The sequence below is a fragment of the Coturnix japonica genome, chromosome 5 (assembly GCF_054131305.1).
Source record: "Coturnix japonica strain WE chromosome 5, WE-NBRP24, whole genome shotgun sequence".
Classification (NCBI taxonomy): domain Eukaryota; kingdom Metazoa; phylum Chordata; class Aves; order Galliformes; family Phasianidae; genus Coturnix; species Coturnix japonica.
Genome location: NC_140667.1, coordinates 44477125 through 44493956, shown reverse-complemented (window position 1 = coordinate 44493956; position 16832 = coordinate 44477125). Strand labels below are relative to the sequence as shown.

At 37.8% G+C, this 16832-nt stretch overlaps 2 protein-coding genes across 12 annotated transcripts in view; one reads left to right on the top strand and one right to left on the bottom strand.

Annotated features, from left to right (window-relative positions):
• Positions 1 to 112: 112 nt before the first annotated feature.
• GSKIP (GSK3B interacting protein) lies at positions 113 to 4133 on the bottom strand. Of its 5 annotated transcripts, none has more exons than XM_032445052.2 (3): positions 3996 to 4133; positions 2329 to 2587; positions 113 to 1980 (listed from the first exon to the last, which is right to left on the bottom strand). In XM_032445052.2, the coding sequence occupies exons 2-3, from the start codon at positions 2584 to 2586 to the stop codon at positions 1819 to 1821; spliced, it is 420 nt and encodes a 139-aa protein (XP_032300943.1). In that variant the 5' UTR covers position 2587; positions 3996 to 4133; the 3' UTR covers positions 113 to 1818. The 5 variants fall into 5 exon arrangements, with proteins under 5 accessions (XP_032300943.1, XP_085405564.1, XP_085405565.1 ...); XM_085549438.1 differs by lacking the exon at positions 3996 to 4133 and adding an exon at positions 3132 to 3428; XM_085549439.1 differs by lacking the exon at positions 3996 to 4133 and adding an exon at positions 3253 to 3428.
• Positions 3488 to 16832, top strand: part of ATG2B (autophagy related 2B) — a 41651-nt gene continuing 28306 nt past the window's right edge. For 5 of the 7 annotated variants that reach the window (XR_014946782.1, XR_014946783.1, XM_015865250.3 and 2 more), the window contains exons 1-10: positions 3488 to 4094; positions 7491 to 7653; positions 8470 to 8622; positions 9462 to 9564; positions 10481 to 10643; positions 11107 to 11286; positions 12690 to 12786; positions 13742 to 13924; positions 14515 to 14669; positions 16597 to 16708. Coding sequence is in view for 5 of the 7 variants with exons in the window: in XM_015865250.3 (XP_015720736.2) it covers positions 3933 to 4094; positions 7491 to 7653; positions 8470 to 8622; positions 9462 to 9564; positions 10481 to 10643; positions 11107 to 11286; positions 12690 to 12786; positions 13742 to 13924; positions 14515 to 14669; positions 16597 to 16708 (1471 nt within the window). In the remaining 2 variants the exon portion in view is untranslated. Of the gene's footprint in view, positions 4095 to 5304; positions 5454 to 7490; positions 7654 to 8469; positions 8623 to 9461; positions 9565 to 10480; positions 10644 to 11106; positions 11287 to 12689; positions 12787 to 13741; positions 13925 to 14514; positions 14670 to 16596; positions 16709 to 16832 lie in introns of those variants that run through there. The other 2 variants (XM_015865251.3, XM_085549420.1) reach the window with 2 other exon arrangements.

The following is a 16832-nucleotide window of genomic DNA, read 5'->3' as shown; positions in this document are numbered from 1 at the left end:
GGACAGTTTACAGCCAAAGGTACTTCTGAAGTTCTTATTAATAAGATGTGTTTATGGAAAGAATAATTGTGGTCTCTTCCCTCCCCCTAAAAATCACCAACACGCTGGTGTGTTTATTTAATGCTTTAGTCATTTTAATTGAAATTAACTGCAAGGAAAAATATTCAAATATAAACTCGGTAAAGTACATTCTCCTCACAGAGGACTAACTACGTGTCACAGATCTCTGCGCAAAACAGAGCCTATGAGCAAATTTTAGAGCATGGGTCCATACCCAGAATCAAAAGATTAACATTGGGAGTATCAACAAGATAATTAAACATCAAATTAAGCTGTAGAAAATGGAAAAGCTGACTGTGGTAATCTTACCAGTCACAGTTATAACATCAACACTCCAAAACTATGCTAACAAAATCCACTGTTTGGCTTCTTCAATTAATATGGATACTCCTCAACAGGTGTAAGTCAATACAGCTCTACTGAAGTCATCTGAATTTGTGAGTTCACAAGGACTGATATGTTCCTAAGCATCGCTCCAATAAAGATACTGGTATACTCAGCACAACAGCATGACAGAAGAAAGAAAGATGCACAAATATTGAATCATACAAGAATACAAGTATCATGGTCATAGAATGCTACTCCAGAAGTTGCAGTATTTCTAGACAACAGGTTTCTTTTAAAAAAGGTCTACCATTCAATACATACTTGAAAAGTTAAAGCAATTAATTATAAAGAGTACCAGTTTTAAGTAGAAAATACAAGTTATGTGTTCCAGTTTTCACTTGTCCTAATAAATTTCATACAACCTTTGGTTTCAAACCAATACGATGCAATCAGTATTACAATGCATATTTAGTATTCATTAGGAGAGGATGCTGTAAAATCCAGGAAGAAAAGTTGAAAAACGGGAGTACCAAATTACCGTGTGGTAGAAAGTAAAGGCTGAAGCAAAATACTCTGGGTGTATTTATCCTGCACATTATATAAACACACATTCGGAAGAGTAAAGAAGCTAAAATGTCTTCCAAGCCTCCCAAAAAGTTACAATATAGCATACATACACACATACATATCATATATATCATCATCTCTAAGGAATGTAGCCTGTTACATCCTAAGTTACTTCTGTGCTTAATTCATTTGCGATTCAGACAGTACATTCATATAGTAACGGTACATCATTTACTCTTTGGAGTTTGTTGCTTGTTGTAGACAAGGATGGATCAAGTAATAATGAACTTTCCTTTTAACTCAGATATTGTCGTTATATAAGCAACGCTCAAGAGCTTTCTTGTTATTGGAACTTAGAACTTTCAGATTTGTGCACAGCAAATGGGTGTGAAAAATCTATTTCTCAGTTAGAAACAGAAGTTAACTGTTTTGTTCTATTAATTTCACTTAATAGACTGTAACTAGGTAGTTAACTTCCACGTTAAAAATCAGATATGGCAATAACCAGAAAGCACAAAAAAGCTTATTACTTGCCTATATAACATTCATTCTCTATGTTTTTTCAAGAGCTTTCGATAGTAACACCTTGAAAACAGACCAAATATTTTTGAACATTTTTGAAAGAAGTTTTTTGCTCACCTACAACAAAAAGAAAACATCAATTAATTTTACAGTCTATCCATGTGGATAGCACTGTGATATACACAAATCCTCTGCAGCAACATGTTGTAGAACAGTTCTAGTATATATTAGATGTCAATGCAAGAAATGGATCTTTAGATGTTTGCAGCTGCATTTGTAAGAAAGACCTCAGTGCCCCATACAAAGAATTCCTTCTAGTCTTAAATCTTCCTTCAGGGTACATCATGATTGACTGTCTCTCTTCAAGGCTTCTAGTCTTTGTAGTAATGCATTTCCAAACACCTCCCGATACGCAGGGCTGAGTGTGTCCAATAAGGAGTAGACAGTTTCATGGTACGGGTTTTGCAAACTGTCATCAGTCTGATCAAAATCATAAGCTACTACCTGCAACAAAGAAAGCACCGGTTAATTTTTTTGTGATTAGGATAATGTCACAATGAGAAACAGGTATCACAACGTTTAGCTTTGCCAGTCATGTTAACTGCTTCAGCCCTCATCATTTTCCAAGTGTCTCAAATAAATGCCTGTTTTCCAACCAACTTCCCTTCTTCCTTAGTTTGCATTAACAGAAGTGCCACTTTGTAGGTGGAACACACAGAACTGGCTTTCATAAAAGTACAAGAGAATACGTATGAAGTTTTGGTATCACTGAAGTTGCTTTCTAGGCACCTTCTGAACAAGAACATCACGCAAAGTGAAGACAGTCAAGAAATTATAAGCAAGGTGGTTTACCCTTAGTCCTGAGTCAGTGAGCTCCACGCAGTATTTGCCTTTTTCCCTGGTCTCCACATTGATATATGCCACATCCTCTGCACATGGAAGGGTTTTTGAAACAAACATGTTGCTGACAGCAAACAGAACATCATTCACTACAGCTTCGGCTTCTAGTCTCATATCTTTTACATCTGCTTCTTCGAAGTCTCTGTAATCAGAATCCTCTTCAGACTCTGTGTTATTGGTCAACTCCATAGGACTGCAGTCAGTTTCCATTCTGCATGTGGAAGCATTTGTTTTAGATTCATCATCCCAGTATGGTCAGTATAGTACATTTATACCATAGAGCTAGAGCTACATCCTAAGTAGGTGTATATACCTTTGGAAATAAGAATAAAAATAAGAAAAAATAAAATATGAAAGCTAATGAATCCTGCAGCGATCCAGAAAAGCCAAAACAAAGCTCCTGAGAACCTTCAGGTTACATCAGCACGTGAAGTATTATTACTTAAGGAGTTGCTATGCAAGCAGCTCGTGCTGTGTTGTATAAGACTCCGATATGATTCAGCAGTAACTAATTCAGCACTTTGCTGATCTCAAAAGCACCGGGAAAACCAAATTAGGTATGAAAAAGCTATAACAAGCGGCTGTTGTAAATAATAACCTATCTTCCGTGAATTTAAATAAGTCTTACGAGGGCCTGTGAACTAAATGGGTTATCAGCCATTACGAGGGCAAAAATAACAGCAGTTTTCTGTTCAGCCTCGCTAAACAACGACTCCCTCACTCGGTTTTCACGCACAACTATCAGCACAGCCCACCAGTGTCAGACATGAGCAGGATTCACGGCCATCTCCCTTTAACGGGAGAGCTGGTCGCGGAGCTGCCGAGCTTCTGCTCCTCGGAGAACTGCTACGATGTACCGACGCTCACAGCACGCACAGATCACAGCCGAGCAGCAGGGCCGGAATCCTTCCTCCCACCGCACCCTGAGGCGTTCCACCTACCAGCCCCAGCGCCCAGCTCCACACTGTTCCGCCGTCCCGAAGCACGGCCGCCCCGCTGGCTCCACACTGACCCCCCTCCGGTGCGGCCGCCGCCACCACCCCCCACTCGGCGCCTCCCGCAGCCGCTTCCGCCCCCGCCTCCTCCGCTCGGAGACGCCACTTCCGCTGTGCGTCACGGTGCCGGTGACGGGGTTCGGCGTGGTGGGGGTGGAAGGCGCTGAGCGGTTCGCATCGCTCTCACCCGGCCGTGCCAGCGGCGGGAGCCGGCGCGGGAAACGGCCCCGGCCGCTTCCCGGTCCCTTCCCTCCGCCGCCACCCCTCGTGCCGTGCGGCGCCGCCGTCCCCTCCGCGCTCGCGGGGCGCCGGGAAGATGGCGGCGGCGGTGGCCGAGTGAGGATGGAGCTACCTGTGGGCGCCTGAGGGCAGGCGGTGCCGCCCCACCGGCCGTGCGAGGGGCGCTGGGGGAGCCCGGCTGCGGGCAGCCCGCGCTGAGGGGCGAGACTGGGCCCGGCCGCTTCCGCACGCTCCATCTCCGAGCGGCCGCCCCGGCCCCATCCCCGTCCCGATCCCAGCCCCGATCCCAGCCCTGATCGCGGCTCCCGGCCCGCAGCCACCATGCCGTGGCCGTTCTCGGAGTCCATCAAGAAGAGGGCCTGCAGGTATCTGCTGCAGAGGTACCTGGGCCACTTCCTGCAGGAGAAGCTCAGCCTGGAACAGCTCAGCCTGGATCTCTACCAGGGCACCGGCTCTCTGACGCAGGTCCCGCTGGACAAGTGGGTAAGAGACGCCTCGGTGCCCGAGGGAGCCGCTGATCGCTGCCCTCGGCTGCACCCGTCCGGTGCTGTGTCCCCATGACCTGGTTTTGTTGTTGTTTTTTGACGATAGGAGAGGAAAGGGGGAACAGTGTTGGCATTGTAACTAAAGGAAGGCGAGAATTGGTGGCAGGGAGAAGGAGGAGCTAATATTACCCGGGCTACCAGCAATTGCTCCTGTGCCTGCCGAGAATGTTGTGTACTCGCTACTAGCAGAGATGACATAAACAGCGATCCCTGCTTTAACTACCATTTGTCTTCAGCTTGGATGCGGCTTAGCTCTTACTGACAGTGTTGTGCTGAACTCGGGGCTGTTTTTAGACCTCTGCATAGCCTGGTATTGAAATGCTGGAGGTCTGTGTTGGAAATGCAAAGCTGCTTTCAGCTGCGCGTGCTCAGCAGGTGGGCTGCCATGCTTGGAGCCAGCCGAAGCTTTATTCAGTCCTGATGTGTGTATATATAAACGTGTATCTGTATGTATACAACTGTACACACACACGTATGTGTTCTTCCAGCCTAATGTAGTAACACAAAGTTCTGTGTCCCTCATTGTAGTATTTCGTAAAGTTTCTGGGGTTAATTACTAATGTTACTTCGTTGTACCTGTGAGTCCAGTGACTGTCATGAAGAGCCTTAAGCGCTTGTGCGCGTCACTCATTGACTTTCAAGGCAGCATATATGATTAAGTGCGCAGGCTTACTGCTTCACACGCTGCTTTCAAAACATGTTTTTAGTATACTGTGTTATTTTAAAATGCTTGTAAATGTCAGATTTTCCCATAGTTCTTTTCCAGTTATTATATGAAGTATGTTTGAAAGTGGAGAAGACAGACTTTTGCTGAAATGCTCAGCATGACCAGCGTTTTAATGTAGGTTTTGCTGTTGTTTAGAGGTTTTTTTGTTTGCTTTCCTGTCTTGTGTGAGGCTTTAATTGAAACGTTATGCCCTCTAGTGGGTGTCACAGCAGTCTTCATTATTTACAATATAAATGCTTGGAAACCATAGCAGTACAGTACATAAAGACAGTACTAAATGAATAGTTAATTATGTATACAGGGTGATTAAATGCATATTTGCTGATACTCAGGTTATCTTTCCCCTTTGTAGATCAGTATTTGTCTTTCTGACTTGTAAACAATGAATGACACGTTTAAGGTTCTCTGCACGTGACTCTCTGTATGACAGATTGCAAAACAGATGTTATGGAAGTACTGCAGCTCTGTTTTCCTCTAGTCATCGTAACCTGGTTCTCGATGAATCATCAGAATGAGTGTGGCTTGCTAGTTGGCTTATCCATTTTTGTGGATACTTTTACTCATCTTAATGTAGGTATTTTAGCCAATATTATACGTGTGTTTATGGCTTATAGAGATAGCAGGAATGCCTAGGACTGTTGCTGTAAATTCTTTATTTTCTGTGTTGTTTAGAAAAGTTGTGGTTGAATTATAATATACACTGAATAGTGCTTTAGCTGGTGGTACGGCTGTGATTCCAGCTCTGCGTGTTCAATCCATGTGAGAACAAGTCCTGATGAAAACACTGTGCTTCACCTTTAGAATTTCCATTATAATGATCCAAACTCTTTTTTACAGGAACAATTAGTAGAAAAATGCTTTACATTTACACACACACACACACACACACACACATATATATATATATTTGTTTTTCCTTTAAAATGGTAAATTCCTGTTTAAAAGTAATGGAGAATACTTAAATATTTTCATTGCAAGGTAGCAAAAATATTTCAGAGTTCAGATATATTCAAAATTGGTTTCAATAGTTTACTTCCTTCTATAGCAAATATATCTGTAAAGGTCTGAGTAATTTAAGTTATTTGGTGGTTATTTCAAATAAGTTTTACATGCTAAGTATTTATTTTAATCTTCAGTTATTATCTTATTAATGATTAATACATTTAATTGAAAATAAGATCTTAATGTCACTGAATCCTTCCAGCAGTTTGATTGTTAACTTCCTAACAGAGCTGTTTCAGGCCCTGTTTGTTAGCAGTGAATGGCTTTTTCTACTTCTTGAATAGACTTTGGAACAGAAACTGGAAAAGTAAACAAAATTCTAAAAGCAAAGTTACTAAGAGTATAAATAGAGCAGCAAGTGAATGTGACAAGTAGAACTGAAGACTTAGTAATGAAAGATATTGTTTCCTGAAGTTTTTCATTTCATTTTTATGTTTGATTCTATGGAACAAATAGAAAATGTCTTTAAAATCCTTATCTGTGTGTTAATCATAAATTTATACTGCTTGAGATAAAAAATCAGTGTTTTCTTCAAGACAGGAAGGTCAAACCCACATGTTTTTATCTGTCAGATAGTATATCTAAAGACTGCAACCACATCTTTTGTAGGATCTTATGTAGGAAGTTGCACTCACCAAATTTGGTATGTGACTTAGATTTTGTTTATTTTATTAGCCTTGGTGGTGCTTATTGAATTAAAATGGAAGCTGTTGAACTTCTGAATCAGCACAAAGAAGCGGGTTCCTTTTATGTGCGTGTGTATTGGCAGGAACATACTGGGTTTTATAGTTGGCTCTTTCAGTTGCAGTGAAAGCTCTATAAGTGCAAAAAAGATTCTTTTCTGAGGATTTGGGACAGTGTCACAGTCCTGAATTAACTCTTCAGAGCTGCTTCCATTTTTGTAATCAGTTTCATCAGTAATATTCTTTGTGTTACTTAGGACAACGTGATTGTAGCTTTGTTTATAATGTCACTGTAATGGATTTGATTAATGGTAATTGAGCTGTTTCTGTAGGATGTTGGTCTGTCAGCTGAGTTTTAATTGTCAAAATTTGAAATTAGTGCTGAGTGTAAATTTGAATGTGTTACAATATGATTTAGAAATGACAAGAGAATGCAGCAAGGAATGATTATTTGGGTATAGTGTTCAGTTATCACAGAGAAAACTAAAGGAAGCGTTGCAATGGAATTAAGGACTGATGAAATAGTCTTGTCACAGAAGCCAGATACCTGCGGTGGTTTTACTCTTAGCCTTTTTTCACTGTATGAAAGTACTACCAGAAAATGAATAGGTTGTACTAAAGTTAAAGCAGAATTTATTGATGTATTGTAAAAACACAGGTTGTGCAGCTACTCAGAGGTAAAACTGTATTATGCTGAAAGCTCAGATCTAAGTGGAAAGCAAATTGTGATGGAATCAAAATACTTGAAAATAACCAGTTTATCGTCTCTCTGAATAGAATTCCTTTTCTGATAACCTGATTTGTTATATTTATTGTATGTTTTATCTGCACATATGTATTATATATATTCAGTATATTTTATTGTTAATGTGCTTAAAATTATGTGGTTCCCCGTTTAATTTTTTCTTTTTTCTTCTTCTAGTGTCTGAATGAGATCCTGGAGTCTGCAGATGCACCTCTGGAAGTCACAGATGGTTTTATCCAGTCAATTTCCTTATCTGTTCCATGGGGGTCATTACTACAGGATAACTGTGCATTAGAATTAAAAGGATTAGAGATGGTCTTCAGGCCAAGACCAAGGCTTGGTAGGCTTGTTATTTGTTCATTTATTCCCTTTGCAAGATATTTCAAGTAACTTACTTATTTGTGCTCCACATTTCATTGCTGTCTGTTTAACTGGAACTACATTTTGTGCAGTCTTATACTCTGATGTAGAATTACTGCTTTGAAAGAATGGTAATGTTAGAAGAAATCTTTATTTATTCACTTGTATTTGTTTGCTTATGTTAGTTGCAGAGTACATTATAACACAGTAGGAAAAAATATGTCATGCAAGTTTTATCCGGAATACTAAGCTGGAATGTTTCTGTTTACAGTGTTTGCGTTTGTGCTCAGAATTAGCTGATAGGAGTTTCACTTAAATTAATCTGACTGTTAAAATATTTCATTCAGCTTAATGCAGGCTTTACTTTTGGATTGGTGCTTTATTATTTTGCTGTTATTAGTTCAGGTCTGTGTTAGATGTTTAAGAGCTTTTAACATTAATATGTTAAGATAACATTGTAAGCTCTACTTAGTCCTTCCCCAACTAGAATATAAAATAAAATAGGAAGCTGTAAAATAACAAGTAAAAAGAATAATTTCTTTTGATTTCATTTTGCTGATTATGCCTGTGAAGTCAGTGAAATTTAAGTGAAGTTATTTTCTTAAGCCAGTGTTGAATATTGGTTGCTATTATCTCTGGTTTTATCTTGTTCATATTGAATTTCCAACTACCAGAATCACACCAATACAATCTAAATGGATTAAATGCATTTTGAAGTAGTATATCTAATAAAGACAGATCATAATGTCTTACTTTTTTCGTTGTTATTTTGTTTAATATTTCTCTTACTCTGCAGCATCTGGCTCTGAACCTATGTATTGGTCAAGTTTTATGACCAGTAGTATGCAACTTGCAAAAGAGTGTCTTAGCCAGAAATTGACAGATGAACAAGGAGAAGGGTCCCAGCCTTTTGAAGGACTTGAAAAATTTGCAGAAACTATTGAAACAGGTATGAATTCATAATGATATGAATGAATGTCACATTATCAATTTACGTTGTGACTTGGTTTTATGAGGTGACATTTTGTTTGCTATAACTTGTCTTGCGTATCTACATGTGTTTACTGTAAAGCTTAAATAGGAAAGCAGGAGGGGGGAAAAAACAACAGGTATACTTACAAAAATGTGTGTATCCCCTCAGTGAATGAGCCCTTCTTCAGGGCCAAATTGACCTTTGTTTATGCCAGAGCACATCCAGGTAAATCTCTGGTTCACTGAATGGTAGGGGAGGTCCCTTGTTGTTAGTGGTGATGCTTTTGAAGAAAAAAACAATAAATTTTCAACCATTTTTACAGAAAACTGACATGATATATTTTTCAGTAATCATGCTATGCAGCTAGATGTTCTTTAGAAACTGCTTGTTTTTAAGTTGAAGAAAATAAACACTGATGACCATATCATGCAGTAGAATGCCTAGTGCTAGAATGTTTGAGCTGAGGGGAAACCTTTAAAATTAGTTCTAGAAATAGAAGCATCAACAACATGACGTTTATGGCAGTGTTTAAGAGCTTAGACATGGTGGATAATGAAGCAGGTAATTTAAGGATCATCCATGCTGAGGTGCAGAACAACTTGGTTTGAGTTGTGACTTGCTCGGGTATCCATGTGCTGAAGGTCAATAGCACGAGATAAACGTGTGTATTGGACATTTAATGGTAGTTTACATTGTCAGTGGAATTTTGCAATTTATTTCCATTGAAATCTTCCCCAATTTAAAGTGTTCGTTTGGTTTATAAAAGTCGTTATTTACTAAAGTGACTTTGCTGTCTTTTAACTTTCTCATTTAAGTATTACGAAGAGTGAAAGTCACCTTCTTAGATACTGTTCTGCGAATAGAACACGTGCCGGAAAATTCCAAAAGTGGAACTGCAGTTGAAATTCGAATTGAAAGGTAAAAATTCTTGTAATAATCTGTTTGTTTATTGGTATAAAGGACATTTTCTTGGCACTTTCTGTACCTGTATGCACTGTCTTTATATACAGTCAGACAGCAGTTCTTCAGCAGCTGTGTTAAGAGTACCTCTTTTATAAAGTCAGCAAGGAGTTTCTCCACTGAACTTCTGCTTAACATATTTAAAATGTTTAACCATCAAATCAGAAGAGATCTGCATTTCTTTTCTAGGGACCTCTTCTGCAGTTAATGAATACCATTTGTCGGAAGTTCAAAAGTCAGTGGATAGTACTGGCAAATGAGGCAATCTCTCACTTGAAAGAAAGAAGTAGCATGTTGTTTTGATGCTTGATACATTTTATTTATGGAATAGCAGATGTATTTTTCTGCTGCGGATTGAATTACGTGGAGACTTTGTAAGCGTTTGCTGTTTATGCTATATCTCAGTATTACAATGTAGGAAATCTAATTGCACAGATAATTCATGGGATTGGAATGCATTTTCTCTATTTCTAACTTGCAGAATATTTCTTTCAGGTAGTGTTTATAGACAACATAAATGTGTTATATGGTAGATTTTCCAAAAGTCGAGATTCTGAAACAAGTGTTGTGTATGTCCCAATGGAAACGATCGTATAGAAGTGTTGCACAGACTCTATTGTCAGATTAGACATAAGTACCAGGGTAATACACTAGGGTATATTTACATTGAAAGCATGCTGCAATTGTCATGTAGAAAATTCAAGATTTCCACCCATTCCCAGAGAGTGGTGGTTTCTCCTTTCAGGACAGTCAACGGCATTGTAAATAGTCTGAAGAGAGAGAGAGTATAAACAAACTTAGAGGCTATATGGCACAATAAAGGTAAAAATTTGCATGCTCCTACCATCTTTATTTCCTTGCTTTTGTCTCCCAGAACTATGTACTGTGATGAAACTGCTGATGAGTGCTCTGGAATTAATGTACATCAGCCCACAGCTTTTGCTCACAAGTTACTTCAGCTCTCAGGTGTCTCTTTCTTCTGGGACGAGTTTCCCGCATCAACAAAGTCCTCCCCAGTCTGTTCAGCTACACAGCTGGTAAAATGAAATGCAATGTGTAAAATGTCACGTGATGAAGGATGGAATATAATGTTGTGTTAATATATTAGATTCATTCTAGAGGATGTAGTAATTAAACTTCTGCTTGAATCTGTGCTTGGTGACTTTCATAATCTCTCTTAGTTTTGGCAAGGGGGAAGAAAATTGAGGCTTTAGGACTGAGTAAAATTTAAGATGGTGCTGTACTGGAATCTGGATTCTAGTTCTAATATGTGGAAGTAATCTCTAAGTTAACAGTCTGGAAACTTGCTCCAAATTTTGGGAAGGCCTGATACTAAAGATTTTACTTGTTTCTTAACAGTTATTAAAAAGTATCTTTTAATAGTACAGTCAAATTTATATTAGTTTAAAACTATTACTTGTCTAATAAGCTTATGCATGTTTAAGTCATTTTGATAAGAAATATCATGCATTCTGATTCCTCTCTGTGTAACGTTTTTAGGCAACTGAACCAAAGCTTTCACCCAGCTGGAACCCAAAAATCACTTATGAGCCTCACCCACAATTAACAAGAAATTTGCCAGAAATTACTCCTTCTGACCCTGTACAGATCAGTAAACTGATTGGTAGAATGGAACTGAGCCTCACATTAAAGCAAAATGAAGTACTTCCTGGAGCGAAGGTTAGTGATGCTTTCCTGGTCATTATATTAATAGTTGCATAGGACTTTATAAATAAAGCTTTTTATTTTGCTTTATTACCAGCTGGTGTGTTCTCAGGATTTGTAATAAAAAGCAGGAAAAGTGCATGAATATTTCCTGTCAACAAGTACATAATTGTTAGGGGATTTTTCTACTTATATGGATAACTACATTAGTCCCGCTTGGGACTGTGCATCTATTTTTTATTCACTTATTAAGTAGAGAGGTGCGATATATACTTAGATATTCTCCTGCAACTTCAGTTCAAAGTGAACACAGAATGGCAAAGCGATAAATAAAAATTATATTTCAAGGTACAAGAACTGCACTGACATCTCTTATTGGGGAATGCCTTTGTTATGGAGACAAACTGAATTTATATATTGCAGTGACTTGAGAAAATTGTTTTGTTTTCACGATACTCCCACTGCTTTGTTTATCTTTTTTTTTTTTTCCTTGTAGCACTGTGACTGACTTTGCCTGTGAATGTGTGGAATGTTTAAATGACTGATTAAAAACACTTAAGTTTTACAAGGGTATAATTACAATATTGCTTATTGAGACTGCAGCATAATAAAGCTCTTGTGAACGCTTCCCCTTTTGAATATGTACATTAAAATAACAGCCAAATAATAGTGCCAAATTTAAGTACCACCATTTAAAATAATATTTTGACTTATAGAAGAAATGAAGCAATTGAAAATAGGAGTTGCTTTGGTTTTTTTTTTCTTAAATACGTTTTCATAAAAGTGGAAACCTTTGCTACTAACTCTTTGTCACTGACACACAATACAATGAGTAATAATCATGTCTGGACCAATGTCTATGAGTGTAGGAATCTAGAACCGACAAATCTGAACAAGTTCTTAAGATAAGCTTAGCTTGAGTAGGTTTTCAGAGGTAAGTGACTTGCTTCATTGAACACTGTGTCGAAGAAAAGAGACATTTAAAAACACCCCCACTCCATTCCAAGGAAGTATTTAAATCTATTAATTTCTACAATAAAGGGTAGATCTGAGGTGTACATTCACAGCTTGTAAAATCTACTTCAGAAAGTGCTGATTTCAGTGTTTTGTGCATAATAGTATCTTCATACTGTAGGATGCTTTTAGAAATGTTGAGCAAGCAAAACTACTGGCATTCTTGAATTTCCTTATTATGTGATCTGTATTTAAGCAAATAAATTGTGGGTGGCAAATCTGTGTTCATCTTGCCAAGCTACAGATTGGAAGCAATGTGTGATTAAAAAGTTCTAGCTGTTCAGACGATAAAAATTTTACTGAAATGGCTGCATTCTTTACAGTATGAAAATCTATTACCAAAAACATTGAAACTTTTAAGGAAAACTGTGTTCATCATGATTTTGTGTTTTTCCTTTCTTTAGTTGGATGTAGATGGACAGATAGACTCTATACATCTATTTTTGTCACCCAGGCAAGTGCATCTTCTACTGGACATGGTAGCAGCTATTGCTGGACCAGGCAAGTGAATACCCTGTAGATGTTGAATGTGGGTTTGTGTGGACAAAAACGAAGATTTACAAGATAAACAAGTTTCTTTAATGGAAAGGGTGTTTGTGGTGATAGATTATTATTTTCTGCTTGGTTTTGGTAAAAAAGCTCTTTAGCTGCTCTGTGCAGCTTGTGTTCAGTTGCAGATTGTTGGTTGTGAAAATGTAGACAAGAAAATATGCTAAAAAAAAATAAAAATAAAAAAAATTGGAAGGATACTAGAAGACAGAAGTAGGAGAAATGATGGTTGGAGATGGTCAGGAAGCCAGAACAGTTTTGTTTCTTACAGTTTCTATCTGACCAGATGAGCTTAGCAATCCAGTTTGTTCTCTGCACTGTGTTTTGGAAACAGACACCAAAAATGTTTAATAGACAATGCTTGAGAAAATTTGTCTGTATTGCTGAGTAATCAACAGCAGTATTTAGATTATTGCAGTAACAAGATGAGAATGTTTATTTTTGTTGGTTTTTGTTTTCCCTGTGTGTTCCTAATGTAACACTATTACATATTTGGGTGGACGGTTAGTTGTCTTTTTGAGAAGATTTGTTATATCCTTGGTGCGTGCTTAATAATCTCCTGATGATGCTAATATTTTTCTTTTACTGGACTTGTTAATTGGTTTTGGTTAACGGAAAAAGCATTCCAAGTTGTATTATCTTAAAACCTGATATTTTTGTAATTCTTTAATGGTAAAATCTGCATATATGACCATAAAATATGTCAGAGTTGCAAGTAATGCTAGAGGATAAATTTAGTTATACGTATTTGTGTATGTGTATATATATTCAAATAATATGTATGCACACACACCTCAGCACCAACATCTAGTTAATTTTCAGATTTGGTTCTGGTTTTTGTTTTTAGAGATACTGGTAAGAAAATAACAGTGCATTTTGAATTTTTAAATTTTCTTCTTCAATTCAGAAAGCCTAAGCAGGATAGAATTGTCAAATAAAGATAGGAAGAACCGGCCAATGCAGCAGGAAGATGAGTATCGAATTCAGATGGAACTGAAACGGTATTTGAGAAAAGAGTCTTTATCTGCGGGAGCCTCATCTGAACAAAGCTTCTACGAGACAGAGACTGCCAGAACGCCTTCTAGTCGTGGCAAGTATAAAAGATACACCATAGCAGAGCGCTCATCATTAGACTATATAGAGAGATGAAATAAAAGATTGTATAAAATACCTGTTGATCTTTTATTCTTGGTAACTTAAGTATCAAAATAACTTTGATGTAGAATTATTCTAAGCCATTAGTTTCACTGTTGAATAAAAAACGAGTATCAGGCTCAGTGAGGTTAGGCTAGGCTTCACTTAAGAGTTCAGTAATCTGTATGCGCATTTAATATGTGCAACATGGTAAATGCAAGTGAATTGTAACATATTTTCAACACATTGAGGAAATGAAATACAGAAAAACAGTTCAATTGTTCTTGTATTTGCATTTTGATTTGCATTGAGATTTAATATATTAATTTGTCAAAAGAGTGTATGAGCTTAGAGAAATTATGTCAACTTGAATATGAAAGCAGAACATTTGACATATAATGTTTTTAAGGTTATTAACTTGGAACTCCTGTAAATAATATATTTGTTTGACTGTTCTGCCGAGCTGTTGGATTTCTGAACTATTTCTTTTAAAAATAATCCTTTTTCATTAGAAAATAATTCTTTAGTATGTGTGATTCTCATTAGAGGAAGAAGTTTTCTTCTCAATGGCTGAAATGGACATGTCTCACAGCCTTTCCTCCCTGCCGCCTCTCGGGGACCCTCCAACTATGGATCTAGACTTGTCTTTAACTAGTACATATACAAACACACCAGCAGGATCTCCACTGAGCACAACAGTGGTATGTATAGTATTAGCTGTATTTAAAATCTTCTTGAAATCAGTATTTTTTTCCTCTTTCATTTCTTTCTGTTGTATGTTTCTATCTGAGGATAGGCCAGTTTTTCTTTGAAGCTATAGGAAATAGGAACTGTATTGGAAAGATTCTCATCTGTTTGGCTACTGAGACAGAAAATTGAATGTATTTGTTTTCAATTGCCTTGAAACTTACATAGAAAGCTTATGAAAGATCCTTTTATTTTTATAACTGAATATTTCTTTTATTATGAACTGCATTAGTGATGGCAGTAAAAAGCAGATAATCATTGTATTAATTCCTCAAATGACAAAAATGTATACTGTTAATATCTCTGTCTTTTCAAAATTTGTTAGGTGCCTGGTGTTTAATTAAAACAAGGGAAAATGTGTGATTTTTACAGAGAAACAGGAGAATATTTGTTGAATGAGAGTGCAAGTATGTCTAGGTTTATAAATATGCAGTAAAGACAATCATAAAATGAGAAATAAGCTGTGAAATGGTGTACTGTTAATTGTTAATGTATAAATTTTGTTGTTACTTTGCCTATTGCTTGCTTAATCTAATATGCATACATTTGGATTGCTCTGAAAGTAATGCCTCCTATTTATTTCCATGGACATTACAACATGCACAGAAAGCACAATAACACTATGTGATGGGGGCTGTTCTTGTCTACCAAACACTGCTTTTCCATGTAATCACCATCATTAGCTGTGTATTTTCACCAGCCATGACTAAGAGTCTGCATGCTGCATTTGTAAGAATCTGTACTAGTGGAGGGGACCCACTGTTTCACAGCTGTCACAGTGTCATTACTAGGAAAATGTTGTCCATGCAGTGCATCTTTCATCAGACCAAACAGATGGAAGTCAGAAGGTGCCTAGTGGATGCTGTAGGACAGTTCAGACAAGATTGTGCTCCACAGTCTTCAAACTGGTTTGAGGCATAGTGTTATTGTGTTGCAAGAGAAAGATTATCTTTTTCTCTGGCCTGACTGGAAGTTTGAGCTTTTGGCTTAGTCAACATTGTGATGTAGCAGTTAGATTTGATTTTTGTTTCTTTTTTAAATTTTATTTATTTATTTATTTTATCTGGGTTCCAGGAATCACCCCTTTCCTGTCCCAAAAGACCAGGCGCATCACTTTACCCACCATGTCTTGCTCTTTTTCTGTGACGGGGGTTTCATGTCACCACTGCATGGACTGCAATTTTGACTCTCTTGTAGTGTTGACATTGCATCTTGTACCAGTAATAGTGTGAGGCAGGAAACCTTCAGTCTTGTATTGGCTCAGTAAGTCCTGACAAACTTGCATACAGTTTTCTTTCTGTTCCAGAAGGAGCCTTTGTAGGACCCAAACAGTAATAACTTTGCAATATTCCAACATTGCCACCATCATTTCCAGTGCGTTGTAGCTGATGTTAAGCTCTGTACCATTCCATGCTCATAATTGGCTGATTTGTGTGGATGTGCTGATCAAGACACTCTTCATTTCATAGTGTGACTTTGCATGGCTATCTGAAACAGGATTTGTCATTCACATGGCTGACTGCTGCTGCTGCTGAAACACAGCACCCACCTTCTTGCTGTGCTCATATCTACTCTCTGGTCTCCATAAACGTTTAGCAAGCATCGATGAATGTCAAGTTTTTTCTTCATGGAGGAATTCAGTTTCATACCTTTCCTTCTTGTCAGATGCTGTTTTGTCAGACTACCCCTGTGCTGCCATCTGTTGCTTGGCAATAGTGGAATATTGATGGGAAGGTTCAACCTCTATTGCCTTACTTCCAACATTCACCTCTGACAATGTGGACTAATGTAGTAATGTAGGAGGCATTACTTTTAGAACAGCCACATACATACATACACATCTATTTAGCAAACTTAAGATCGTACATATTTTTGTTTTAGCTTCAACCAATGTGGGGTGATTTTCTTGATCGTAACAAACAAGAACTACAGCCTCCAAGAGGTTCTTCACTTGCAGCCAATGTGGTTCATCAGGCTTCCTTAAGGAGGACGTGTAAGTAAAACTACTGTTTTGCATTCTGCTAGATTATACTGGAAATTGATTAAGCAACTTGATAAAAAAATGAAAATAAGAAGTAAGGTGATGTTTTGAATTTGTTGCTTACACAAACTTAATT

What these genes read in the sequence shown, in the direction of transcription:
- GSKIP (XM_032445052.2), bottom strand. Translation starts at nt 2,586, where the DNA reads ATGGAAACTGACTGCAGTCCTATGGAGTTGACCAATAACACAGAGTCT. An exon ending in TCACTGACTCAGGACTAAGG is followed by an intron (nt 1,981 to 2,328) that starts GTAAACCACCTT and finishes TCTTTGTTGCAG; the next exon opens with GTAGTAGCTTATGATTTTGA.